This window comes from Vigna radiata, unplaced genomic scaffold, assembly GCF_000741045.1.
Source record: "Vigna radiata var. radiata cultivar VC1973A unplaced genomic scaffold, Vradiata_ver6 scaffold_290, whole genome shotgun sequence".
NCBI lineage: Eukaryota > Viridiplantae > Streptophyta > Magnoliopsida > Fabales > Fabaceae > Vigna > Vigna radiata.
The window spans coordinates 229,532-243,326 of NW_014543415.1; the positions used below are offsets into that span (position 1 = coordinate 229,532).

The following is a 13,795-nucleotide window of genomic DNA, read 5'->3' on the forward strand; positions in this document are numbered from 1 at the left end:
CCTCAGGTTATTTAGAGTGGTGTAAAGCTGAGTGTCTCGCATCTAAAGGTGTTCAGTAGCGTGGCCTATGGGCAAGTAGCAAGTCAACATAAGACAAAATTAGAAGATCAGAGCAAGAAGTACATATTTATCGGGTATGATAAAAATTCTAAAGCATATAAGCATTTTGATCCTATTAACAAGAAAGTAGTGGTGAGCCGAGATGTTCACGTGGAGGAAACGAAGGAGTGATGCTAGAGTAACCCGGTCAAAAAAGAAACTAGCTCAGAGATTTTTGTACCTTCAACAACAACAACCACCGAGTCCTCAGATGAAGAAACCTAGCCACAACAACCTAGGATGAGAAGGCTATAGGAAATATACGACACTACAAATGAAGTTCGCGTTGTATGTCTTCTGGCCGACTCTGAAGACTTGAGTTTTGAGAAAGTTGTCCAAGAAGAGAAGTGGAGAACATCCAAGGATGAGGAGATCAGAGCGATTGAATGCAACAAAACTTGGGAATTGACCGACCTTCCTAAAGGAGCTCGACCCATTGCAGTAAAATAGGTGTACAAAAAAAAAGATGAATGTTGAGGGAGAGGTTGAGCGTTATAAGGCCCGACTTGTGGTAAAGGGTTATAGACAAAAGGAAGGGATAAACTATGATGAAGTATTTGCTCCTGTCACGAGAATTGAGCTAATCCGACTCCTGATCTCGTTAGCTGCTCAAAACCAATGGCCAATTCTACAGATGGATGTGAAGTTAGTCTTTCTAAATGGAGTGCTGAAGAGGAGGTGTACCTCGAGCAACCACTTGGGTCCATGAAGAGAGGGGATGAGAAGAAGGTGCTAAGATTGGGAAAATCCCTCTATGGACTGAAGCAGGCTCCTTGTGCTTGGAATGAGAGAATTGACGGGTATTTCAAGAAAACTGGGTACGAGCAATGTCCATACAAACATGCTTTGTACACAAAGAAATCAAAAAAAGATATGATGGTAATTACTCTCTATGTCGACGACCTCATATTCACCGGAAGTAACATGAAGTTGATTAAGGAGTTTAAGGAGGTAATGAAAAAAGAGTTCAAGATGACATACTTAGGCTTGATGAAATATTTTCTTGGCCTGGAAGTAAAGCAATCGGAGGAAGGGATTTTTATATCCCAAGAGAGGTACGCACTTGAAATTTTAAAGAAGTTTAAAATAGAGGACTGCAACCCGGTTTCTACTCCAATGGAACCAGACACTAAACTTTCGAGGTTTAATGGAGGAGAACGAGCAGATTTTGGGAGATATCGAAGTTTAATCAGAAGTCTAAGGTACTTTACAAGCGCGAGAGCCAACTTAATGTTGAGTGTTGGGATAGTGAGCAGATTCATGGAGGATCCAAGTTATACATAATGGAAGGCCTTTAAGACAATTATGAGATATATTTGAGGAACCCTATCACTATGTCTTTTCTATTCAAAATCGGATGACTATCGACTACTGGGTTACTCGGATAACGATTGGTGTGGTGATGTTGATGACCGGGAAAGTACTTCGGGTTACGTATTCCTACTCAAAAATATGACTTTTTCTTGGATGTCTAAGAAGCAACCCATGGTAACCCTATCTACTTGCGAGGCAGAGTATGTGGCGACCTCTTGGTGCGTGTGTCATGTAGTCTGGCTTTTAAATTTATTAAGGCATCTGGGAGTGATCCATGATGAAGGGACTGTGATCCGAGTTGATAACAAGTCGACGATCAAGTTGGCAAAAAACCCAGTTAATCACAGAAGGAGAAAACACATCGACGTCTGGTTTCATTTCATCCGAGAACAAGTAAGAAAAGGAAAGGTCAAGCTGAAGCATGTTGAAAGTCGAGCTCAAGCTGCGGACGTATTCACTAAGCGACTACCGACCACACTATTGGAGAATTATAAAAGGCTAATTGGAATGAGAAATGGGAAGGATATTTAAGTTTAAGGGGGAGATTTGTTATAAAACTTAAATTAGGAAATTTATTTCTTGTTGCTTGGTATTCCTAGTATTTATGGTTTTAGGTGGCAGACCTACTCAATAGGCATCATGATTTACCTCTTGCATTTGAAGAGGCAAACCTTTTGCCCATAAATACTTGTAACAATTCATTTGAAAGAATGCAGAAGGAAGAAAGAGAGTTTAAAAAGATGCCAACTTTTTGCCTTCTTGTTGCTAACAAGATAATGATCATGATGCACACTAATATGGGAGATAACACCTCTAGCTACCAAAATAAAAAATTGCCTATTGAATAGGAAAATCGGCTACTATTCATAGCATTATTCATGGTGGTTTTCAAGGTGGTTTTCAATGTTTTTTATTGGTTTTACATAAAGAACATACCAAATAGCTCCAATTCTCCTAATTTTGACACAAAACAACCACAAAACAAAACCCGCAAACTTAAAACACACACACTAAACAGAACACAACACAAACTAACACGACAATGACGCCAAATTTGATTAAGGTCATACCCGAATCAAATTATGAGCAATTAGAAATGCAGTAGAGTAGGGAGTGACTCCTAGGTCGTCTCTCAAGGACCAAACTTTGATCCTGTCATAAGATCAAACATGTAATAGGGGGATTTGAACAGATTTGTGAATGTAAATTAACTTAACAATTAACACAAATTAAACATAGATTAAAAACATATTGGTCACTAGTTCAATTGCAATATTTCCTATCCTTGATTAACAACAAATTACACGTTCCTCTCACTCCTAATCCAAGACGGATTAACCAACTAAGCGGAGGTCAATCTGGTCTTCAAAATTATGAATTAAGCAAACACAATGCCCTTATTTAATTGATTCTGCATCATACAGATTAATCAACTAAGCAGAGATTAATTACCAATTAGGAGTATACCTAATTGCAAGCACAGAACAAATTTAATACAATGCAAGGCAAGACAACGGAACACAATCAACGTGCAGAAATCTCAAGGAAGCAATGCAATGACACTAATGACCAACAAAACAGATTTAAGCTACCATTATAAACGAAATGCAACTGGAAAATACAAAACCAAGCATAACCAAAACGAAACAGGGAATTAAGCACATAATACGTAAACCCTAGAAAATAAAACGAAATTCCTAAACAAAAGCAAAATGAAATTAAAATTACAATGGAAGTAAAAACGAAATTAGAATTAAAACTAGAAATCAAAACTCAAAACGAAATGGAAAACGAAGCTATGAAACTGGAAACAAATTGGGGAAAACGAAATTGCAACAAAACAAGATCAAGAACACGAAATTGCATGATAGAAATCGAAAATGGAATTAAAAGGCGTATTTAGATTACAAAAACGAAAACAAAATCAAAACCTGCATTGTTCACGTTCAAGCTCCTAATGAAATAATGTTTTTGCAATTTTTTGAAGTGTAAAATTTGAATAGAGAGTTGTTGGGCACTCGGCCCTAGGTTAGTAAGTCAACCCCTAAAATGGGCTTCTATAATATTGACCAAAAGTGGGCCCAATAGTGCTAAGTCTGACCCAAAAACAAAGAAAATGAAATTACAATTGAAATTAAATTAAAATGGTAATGTGAAAAATGATTGTTGACGTGGCATCCCTCTTGGAGTCCCAAAATATAATCCTAAAATTGCCCTAAAAATAGTAATGAGAATAATTAAGCTCAGATAATTCAAATTAATTAAAATAAGAACTACTGGTCAAATTAAGCCCAAACAACAAAACTGAGGAAATATTGGATAATTGAACACAATTCACTAATTAAATGTAATGTGGAAAGCTAAGTGAATAAGAGAAAATAATGACTCTTCAGATGTCAAGACTAACTTTCGTGTCGATAGCAGGTTGCTTAAAGGTTTTGCAACTTTGGCAAAATTCTTTATGAATTAATTTTTAAAACCAGTGTGGCCTAGTAAACTTCGCACACATTTAACATTAATAGGTGGAGGAAGTTTGGAAATGACCTCCACCTTTGAAGGATCCACTCAAATGCCTTGTTCAAAAATCTTGTGGCCTAGAACAATACCTTTTTTAACCATAAAATGGCCTTTTTCTAATTAAGCATCAAGTTTGTTTCTATGCACCTTCCTAGAACAATATTGAGGTTTTTCAAGCATATAAATTCATTTGACCGTTAAAACAGTTCAGACTATTAAATGAAATTGATTTTGACATATGAAACATACTTAATTGATTATGAAACTTATGTAATCAGTTATGTCAACACTTAAGCAAATTTTCAAATCAATTTTCATTCTAAACCGATCAATACACTAAAGAAACATATATTGACATAGCTTCGTGTTTTAATCGATTATACAACTTATGTAATCGATTACTACACAGTTGTTTGTCCTTGTTAAACATACAATTGATATGGAGAAATCTAACCGATTATATACATTGCTTAACCGATTATTTCTACCAAAAATGATATGTTCAATCTATTTAAGGTATGACTCACTTATAAACAATTAATTCATATATTAAGCACAAGCACAATAAAAATAAAACAATTGTTATGTCATTTGTTATGCAAGAAACTATAAAATCATTCTTTTGTTCATCATACAAACCATAAATATAAAGGATAGGTTTAACTCCCCATATCGACAACCTTATCTTGACTTGTTTTCATTTTTCGAGATAATTAAATACCTAGTTCATGTATCTTAAGCAATGAGTGTTTAACTCAGTTCTTTCTTAGACACTTTTAAACAAGACATCATCTAGCAACTGTCTGGTTGTTCTAGCTTATATGTTTTTTTAATTCTTAGGACCTAAGTGTTTTGCTATATTTTCTAAGATTAGGTTTAGGTTTTAGTTTTGTCTATTTGGGGATTTTGGCTTTACGTTTTTATCCTAGATTGCTTTCTAATCTTTTAACCCGTTTTAATGTTATTTGATTAAACTTCAGAACATTAGATCGTTTGTTCATATAGACGATTTTGTCTTTAACAATCTCCCTTTTTTTTATTTAACAAATACACATTTAAACGATGTATTCACGAATGCCCTTCTCACATTATCCATGAAGCAGGAACCCTGGTGCCACAACCACAATCCAATCATGAACCCTAGCCGCAAAACCCCAAAACTAACATCAACGAAACCAGCCACAAAACCCCTAAATCAGCGTCAACGAACCCAACCGTAGAACCACCAAACCGACCTCAATGGATCTAGGTGAAGAACCCCCAAACCGTCGTCCTCAAACCCAGCCAAAGAACCCCCGAACTGGCATCAACCAACCAACCCCCACTTGCCCTAGAATCGCTCTTTAAACCGTTATTGAGAAGGGAACCCAATGGAGGGCACCAATAGAATAGGGAAGGGAAGGGAAGGGGGAAGCTTGAGACGAGAAGAAAGGGAAGGGAAGGGAAGGGGGAAGCTTGAGACGAGAAGAAAGGGGAGGGAAATTTGGGAAAGTTGTGACAAAATACCCCAATTTTCAAGCTTAAATCATTGCGGACATTACCGACGACCACCATCCGTCGATAAGTTATGTCATCAACGCATTACCGACGAAATTGAAGTCGTTGATAATCAATGCTTTTCTTGTAATTTAAAGTACTTACTTTTTCTTTCATGGTGTTTGACTCTTTCCTCTCTTCTTTTTCTCTCTCGGTACTCAGATCATAAAGCTATGATACCACTTTGTAAAAAATAAATGTGACACAAATAATTGAAGTCTTCAATTCATTGTGAATATTTTCATTGAACCTTGACACCCTTTAAATAAATGCAAATAGAGTCTTCGTCCAAATACAAATAATAAAAACTAGAAACAAAATACAATTGGCTCAAAATTAAAACAACTACTTAATTTATCTCTATCTTATATCAACAAAATAAAACAGTACTGCATCTAAATAAATGGAAAATCAAAACTACCTATTTTTACCTTATTTCTATCAAAATCAAAAACTAAATATTACTAAACCCAAGTAATAAAATAAAATTCAAATGAAATTATTAATAAATTTTTAAATTTAAGTTTATTCCAGCAGACCTGGATGTCCTCTGTTATTCTTATGCTGAATGAGGAAAAATTATTCCGTGAGGCAAAGGCTCCGAGATTTTATTCTGGAAGTGCTTTGCCATCATCATTAAGATTGTGCAATTTGTTATCCAGTAATGAGATGTCCCTCAACTTTTGAGGCAAGATAAGAATACCAAGACATAAAAATAATGTATAATGTTGATATAAGATTAGTACAGAAATTTTCAACAGAAATATCTCAAACTTTTGCTGGCATAATGATCCTGTACTATTACTACTGAAATAATGGTATCTAATTTTTCTAGCTCTTGTCATTGTGATGCCGTTTCTTGTGACACCTATATTACCTATACGTCCAAAAACAGCCATACCGAGAAAATTTTCTCCTCATGTTCTGTCTCTTACTTCTGCATGGCCTTTTTTATGTGATAATCTCTGTCCCTTCATCAAAGCACAACTTCTTAACATGCTCCACCAGAACTAAACTTTATAATTCATCAAGTAGGCAAGAAAAGATAATCAACATCAAACTTCACTTTCCAATCCATCTCAGACAACTAAAACTTGCGTACCTCTATTGAAAAGCTTTCTTATAGTTGTATTAAGGTCACCTTGCCAGTACCACTGATCTCCTTCCCGAGTCAAATGTATTTTTCTAAGGATCGATGCCCTTAAAATTCCCCGAGAGAAAGTCTCCATTCTTGGGCATTCAACAGCAAAAAATTGATTCAACAATGGAAATCTGAGGTTGTGATTTCCATCACAAAAGCATCGAAGGTCTGGCAAATTAAAAAATTTTATGGATACTAATTTTGGGAAAACAAACCCAAAAGCTGCCCCTACACCTCCCTTATCACTTGCAATAATTTCCTCTACACCACAATCATTTATCTCAAGGAATTGGAGATGCAGAAGGTCTTTGGCCAGAGACAGTGGAAACACATATTTTAGACTTTGACATTTAGAAGCTTGTACCATAAACAGGTTTTGAAATTTGATATTTCCTTGAGGATCCTTATTCCAAAGATGCTTTAGCTTTGGTAAATTACCCAAAGATAATGTTCTCAGTGGAATGTCTAGCCCTTCTTGACTGCTACCTTCGTGCTCTGTGTTTATACCATCAATTTCATATACAACTTCCAATGCCATACACTTCCATACATTCAGTGATTCCAGGCTTTGTAATTTGTCTAGCACATGACATGGGAACACATTCAAGAGATTGCTGCAGGATTCGATTTCCATCTTTTTCAGTTTACAAAACGAATTTTGAGGGAGTAGGTCTGGCCATATTGCCTTCAAATTATCCATCTGAGAAATCACAAATGTCTCCAGGTTGGGGAAAATTGGAACCTATATCATAGAGTTAATAAAATGCTTCAGGTTTCACAATTGAATGCTAAGAATAAGTCTAAGAATTAACCTAAAGAAAAGCTTGAACCAATTTAAAATGCTCACCAGTTCTTTGTGAATGGATTTTCTAAAATGATGAACGTGACCCAAGTTTTCATCCGGCACAAATATGTTTTCTACGAATTTGCATGAACTAAGTAAAAGATGTTGAAGCTTGACAAGTTTTACAGCCACAGGGTATGAGAAAATATATGTCAACCGTTCACATCCATCTACTGTCAAAGAGGTCAAGTTTTCAAAGTAAGAATGATGGTGATTAATCCATATCATCTGGATATTGATTGAATACAGCTTCAGGGTCTCCAGGTTCGGAAATTCAACCTGCAAAGGTTATATATACCAGTTAGATTATCATTATAAAAAAAACTGATCGACATTCTTTGTTCCATTAAAAAATTCATATATGTTCTTTTATTATCACTGCTCCTCTCTTCAAAGTTAATGGTATCCATATCAGAAAGAAAAGTCGAAATATAAAAATTTCAAATGCATTAACCGCTATAAGTCTGGAAAATAAAGAACAAGTCGTATTTGTACCTTGTTACTAAAAAGTTGACTGGAGAAACCATTGCCGTTTTCAGAAGCCTGAGTACTTGAGTCAGGAGAGAAACTAACAAGGGAAGGTAAGCATTGTAGAGTAAGTGAACGCAAGTTGATGAGGCTGATCTTGTTGGTTTGTCCCGCATCAGCATCCTCTTGTCTTTGCCCAGATAAGATATTGGTCATAGATTTGCATTCAGAAATCTCAATCTCAACAAGTTCAGAAAGGTGTTTAACCATGGAATGCGAGAAAACAAACTCCATCCTATCACAATCCTTTACTTTGATAACTTGTAGATTCCTAAAGGCCTGTGCTGGAAGAGGGTCACTGCATATCCTCTCCATGTTAATCAGATTGTGAAGGATCAATGATTCCAAGTTTGGGAAGGCATGATCACAATAAGCCCACTCCGTTGATCCAATAATGCTCTCCATTTCAGCACAGTTTAGGATGCAGAGATGCTTCAACTGCGAAAACCCTTCATCATTCAATTCGTAGAGTACTTCTCGAACACCTTTCAGTTCAGCTAAATACAACTCTTCAGCCTTATTCATCAACATCTTTATCCCATAGTCCTTTAGAATGGTTGGGTCTGCACCCGAATTTAACTTCAGAAGTCTTGAAGTTTTGTAATTCTCAGACTCAACCCCAGACCATTTCCAACCATCTCCAATCAAAATCTTGTAGCTTTCTAGTCTCCCAAAGCTAAGCATGTCTCTTGGAAAAACTGAAGTATCTTCTATCTGGACATTCAAAATTGTTACTTGATTCAAATGCTTTAACTCACTTAGACTCGAATCATTGTTTTGGCTTTTTCTTTCCTTAGCCTCCACTTGAACATCACAGTTTCCCATGTAAAGCTCTTCCAATCTTGTCAACCTCGAAATCACGTTGCCAGGAATTCCTCCTAGTGTTGGGCAATCGGTCAAATCTAGCAACCGAAGATTACTTAATCCGCCTATTTTTGCAGGGAGCTCTTTAAGCTCAGATTTTTCCAAGTTGAGAATCTCTAAACTTGTGATTTCCCCGACAGTAGCTATGTCTTCCAACTTGCACTCACACAGATACAATGCTTGGAGGTCTGTCAAGAGGCTGAGAGACGGAGGGAGCGATGGAGTACAATCTAGTCCTCCTAAACTCAGCACCTTCAACTCTTTCATATGAACAAAGAAATCATCAGGGATTTTCAAATAGTTACCTTGACTATTTATTTGGAGTATCTTCAACTTGGGACATTCTAACACCTCAGGAAGTTCGCGGATATAACACCAATCTAAGAAAATATGATGACAACTTCCTAAGAAATCCATTCTGGGCCACTTAAATTCCTTGTTTCTCTGCACAGTAAAGAAAGGTTTGACCCTGGTCGCAATAGAGTTAGCGACATGTCGAACCACCTCAAGCGTCACGACAGAATCTCTTTTCCCCTCATCAAGTAACAAACAAGCAGCTCTCAGGTTGTCTATCAATTTGTAAAGTCTGTTTCTCCCATCCGCCAATGAGTCAACTTGTTTGTGCAGTCCCAGGCACCAACCAAACACCAACAAATCTCTTGTGCTACAACCATTTCCAATGGAACCCAAAAGCAGGAAGAAAGTTTTTAGTTCCTGACTTTCCAAATGGTCGTAACTCAGCTCAATAGCAGAACGCAAAGGAGAATAAAGACACCCTTCAAGTTCAAAACTTGTTATCTGTTCCAGCGCATCCTTCCAAGCGTATAAATCCTTGTTCTTCAATTCTTCCACCACTGTGACTATCAGAAGAGGCAATCCACCACAGCTCTTCGCTACTTTTTCGGCCACTGATTGAATGCTAGGGTCCTTAACTGCATCCCCGGCTCTTTTCTCAAACAACTCCCAACTTTCATCCTCAGACAAAACATCAAGCCTACAAAACTTCCCTGACCCAAAATTAGAACTCAACATATTACGATTCCTGGATGTGACCAACAACTGGCATCTGCAACCTTTGTAGTCCTCACCAAAAGGCACACCAATCTTTGTCAAATCAAGCTTCCCCCACAGATCATCCAACACCACAAGGATTCTCTGCTCCTGCCGAATCCTCTGGCGCAACCGGCTCGCTCGCCCCAGCTCCGTCAGCTCATCAAACTTCAACCCCAACCCATCAGCAATCTCATTCCGGATCCTTCCCACATCCAGCGAATTCGTCACGGTGGCCATCACCACCACATCAAACAAGCCATCCTTCTCAACCTGCCACGCCAATTCCTTCACCATTGCAGTTTTCCCCACGCCAGCCACTCCATACACTCCAACAATGTCCACCCCACCATCCTTCAGCATCTTCACAACATCATTCAACATCACAGTTCTCGATTGAATAGCAACATACTCTCTTGCAGCTGGACCAACATTGCATCTTAAGGCACGCCTATAGGAAACACGATCAAACGTCTCTTTCCTTACCTCCCTCACAATCTCCACCAAGGTTCTCGCTCTCTGGCTGTTGGTGTACTTCGAGTACACGTCCATGCATCCTACCCTTTCCCTCTCTTCCTCCTCAAGGAATGCCTGCCCCTGCTCCACAGCTGCACGCACTCTGTCGAACCAGTCACGAACGGTGTCCTCGATCTCTTCACCGCCCCTTTTGGCGGCTTCAACCGTGTGCCTCACTTCCTTCTCCTCACTCTGCAGCCTCTTGATCTCCGTTTCCAGCTCTGTCAGGTAAGTGCTGTACATCAACACGTAGGTGATGTTTCGCAGCAGGGGTGCAGCCACGCTTGATGCCACGCTCGCTATAGTATCCATAGTTCTTTGAGTTTATCTGCTAAAACCCATTGAACAACAAAACTAAATTTTCTTCAACATTCTGATGTAAAGTCAAAGAGTTCAAAAAAAAAAAAAAAAAGATTTTTATTGCTGGGTGTGTGATTGGGGATCCTACTCACCTGTTTCAGTCTGTGCTGAGGATGCTGAATAACAGTAGCCGAAAGATGTTTATCTCTCAGTATAATAAAATTAACATGCTTACTTATTATTTTTTCAAAAATTAACGTGCAATATTCACCTCTTATACTGTTACTTTTGTTTGCATATATTATCATCTTTTTCTTATGGAGAAGGAGGGACAGACAAAAGAGAGATGGTAGAGCCACCAAATAATGGACTTTGTAGAACGAAAAAATATTTTTTTAACAATTTTTTTTACAATATTTTGATAACGTATGTATGTGATTAATTATTTTAAATATTTTCTTAAAAATAAATTCAAATATAAACAATAACATAATGATTGTCAAAAAATTATTATAAAGAAAAGTTGTTAAGGTAATCTGAAATGTGTCCTCTAATGTGTGGCAGAAACTTGCAACTCGATTATTGTGGTGATTATGGCACGAGGAAATATGGGTGCACAGAGACTTTTGAGGATAATGATATATTAATAACTTTTTTAATAATTTTTTAACAAATAATAAATCACTATTTTATTATTTTATATATTTAAATTGAATCAATCATAAATTATGATATAAAATAATAAAAAAGTTATAAAAAAACTTGTTAAAAAAATATTTTCTAATTATTATTTCATGTTGGAAACGGGATTCAACTATAATAGCTTGCTTCAGGTTGCAGAAATTGTGAGCAAGGATTAGCAGTCCTTTGTCTGACTAACTACATTATTCAATTGTGCATGAGAAACTCGTTCAGCCATGGATTCTTTACTTTTTTTTTTATGGGATACATTCTGGTCAATTATTCCGGCCATTTATTTTCGGATGTTTTTAGAAATTTTTGTTTCTTTTCAAATTTTAGCACTATGTAATTTTTTAACTGGATACTTTCAAAATTTATCTATTTTTAATTAAATTATATACTTGTCACGGAAAAGAAAATAATTTTTGAACATTTATTATTCTGAAAATAAATAATACTCAATAAATATTTTATAACCAATTTTACAAGAATAAAAAAAAATTATAATTACTATATTTTACAAGATCTAACGATTTTTCATGTAGAATAAATTATAAAACACGATAATGTATCTAATTATCAATTATCAATTATCACTTTGTATTCAGCTTTATTAGAAAAAAATATTAAAAAGTATTTTGGATAAAAATAATAATTTTCCCATAAACTAAATTATTGTAGAATTTATTTGGTATTGATTTCTCCCACATTAACTTGTATCTAAACTAACCTACTAAAAAATGAAAAATAATAAATAGTGACCAAATTTTAGTTATAAAAAATATTAGTCACTGACTAAATTAGTGATCCAATTTATTTTTTTTAAATTAGTGATCAGTCACTGAATTCTCAGTCATAAAAGATAAATAACTAAATCAATCACTCTATTATTAAAAAAGTGATAAATAGTGATCAAATTTAGAAACTAAAAAATATTATGGGTGACTAAATCAATGACCAATTTTTTATTTTAATTTAATGATTGATTTAGTGACCAAATTTTTAGTTACTCAAATCTCACTAATTCAGTCCTAAATTGGTAATTAATTTCAATCACTAAATTACTAACTAATTTTAGTTACTAAATTGGTTTTTAATTTATTTATATTTTTGACATATTATTAGTAACTAGTAATCATAAAAATAATTTATTTATTTAGAGACAAGTTTTTTTTATTACTAAGGTGTAATTAGAAATGCGAAAACTAAAGTTCAGAGGCAGTTCTAGAAGAGGAAAACGCTGTTAGAGCTTAGGGACGAAAGTGTGGAGACACGACTTCATTGTAAGAGCTTGTAAGTCCCGTAGGAAATAAAAATAAATTTTTTATTTTGTTATATATATATATATATATATATATATATATATATATTATAAATGCATTTAATTCATGTGCACAGAAAGTATAAGTGTTAATTAAAACGGTACTATAGGTTATTAAAGGAAATTAGAATATTGAATGGACTGAAAATCTAATGAGCTTAGATCTAAAACTTTAGTTCTGTATAATAATCGTTTTATGCTTGAGTTATAAGAAGGGAAACCTAAACCTAGAAAGGAGATATCTTAACCTTGAAAGGAGAGGAACTAGCGACAGAGATAGGAAGAAGAACCGAAAGAGAAAAGGATAGAAAGCGTTGTCACGAAAGAGACGCTTGCTGGGATCCCAAGTAAGGGGAGTTAACATATTTATATTTATGTATGTTGTTGGGTATCGGTCAGATTTGTGATTTATTACTTTTAAAGTTGGATGTTATGTACTATGTTGTATGGATAAACTGGGTTGATGCTAATGTTAGAATAGTGTTTTGTATGCATGGAACTTCGGTGTGTTATGTGTTATATAGTGATGGGTTTTGGCTTGTACGAATAACAACGGAATAGATTCAGGTGAACGAGGTGTTATTCTAGAGGAAGGATCAAATGAGGTTGTTAGGTTTTGTAGTTCATGTGATACGTTTTCAACAGATTGGATATTTATACATGTCTCTATTATGGTATTAATTCTGGGAAAGGAACGTGTGGTACAGAGTAGTTGGTATGTGAGACAAGGGTTTTCACTCCTTGGGTGGGAGCCACGAGAGAAAGTTAAAATAAAAAGGAATATATATGTGTTTCGGACTGTATTGGAAAAGAGGTGCAAAGTTACAATTTTTTTTGTGTCCTGATGTATGAGAGAAAATAAGGGTATGGATTGTGTTTGAATCTATATTAAGTGCGCTTGGGCCGCGTGAAATTAAATGGTATAGGTGTATTATGACATTGGGAGGTGAGAGAAAGGAGAAGGAAATCATGAAATAAATGCTTCACGTGAATGAAAGAATTTAATAGCATGGGTTTCACTGGAAAAGTTATATATATATATATATATATATATATATATATATATATATATATATATATATAT

At 35.5% G+C, this 13,795-nt stretch overlaps 1 protein-coding gene across 3 annotated transcripts; it reads right to left on the reverse strand.

The window, feature by feature from the left end:
- Positions 1-6,176: 6,176 nt before the first annotated feature.
- On the reverse strand, positions 6,177-10,950 carry LOC106754308 (disease resistance protein At4g27190). 3 transcript variants are annotated; one of them, XM_014636321.2, is made up of 4 exons: positions 10,862-10,950; positions 7,947-10,737; positions 7,455-7,730; positions 6,177-7,349 (listed from the first exon to the last, which is right to left on the reverse strand). In XM_014636321.2, exons 2-4 carry the CDS (start codon positions 10,719-10,721, stop codon positions 6,546-6,548), a joined length of 3,855 nt encoding a protein of 1,284 aa, XP_014491807.1. In that variant the 5' UTR covers positions 10,722-10,737; positions 10,862-10,950; the 3' UTR covers positions 6,177-6,545. The 3 variants fall into 3 exon arrangements, with proteins under 3 accessions (XP_014491807.1, XP_022633637.1, XP_022633636.1); XM_022777916.1 differs by having other exon boundaries at positions 7,947-10,740; positions 10,862-10,947; XM_022777915.1 differs by lacking the exon at positions 10,862-10,950 and having other exon boundaries at positions 7,947-10,849.
- Positions 10,951-13,795: the final 2,845 nt, after the last annotated feature.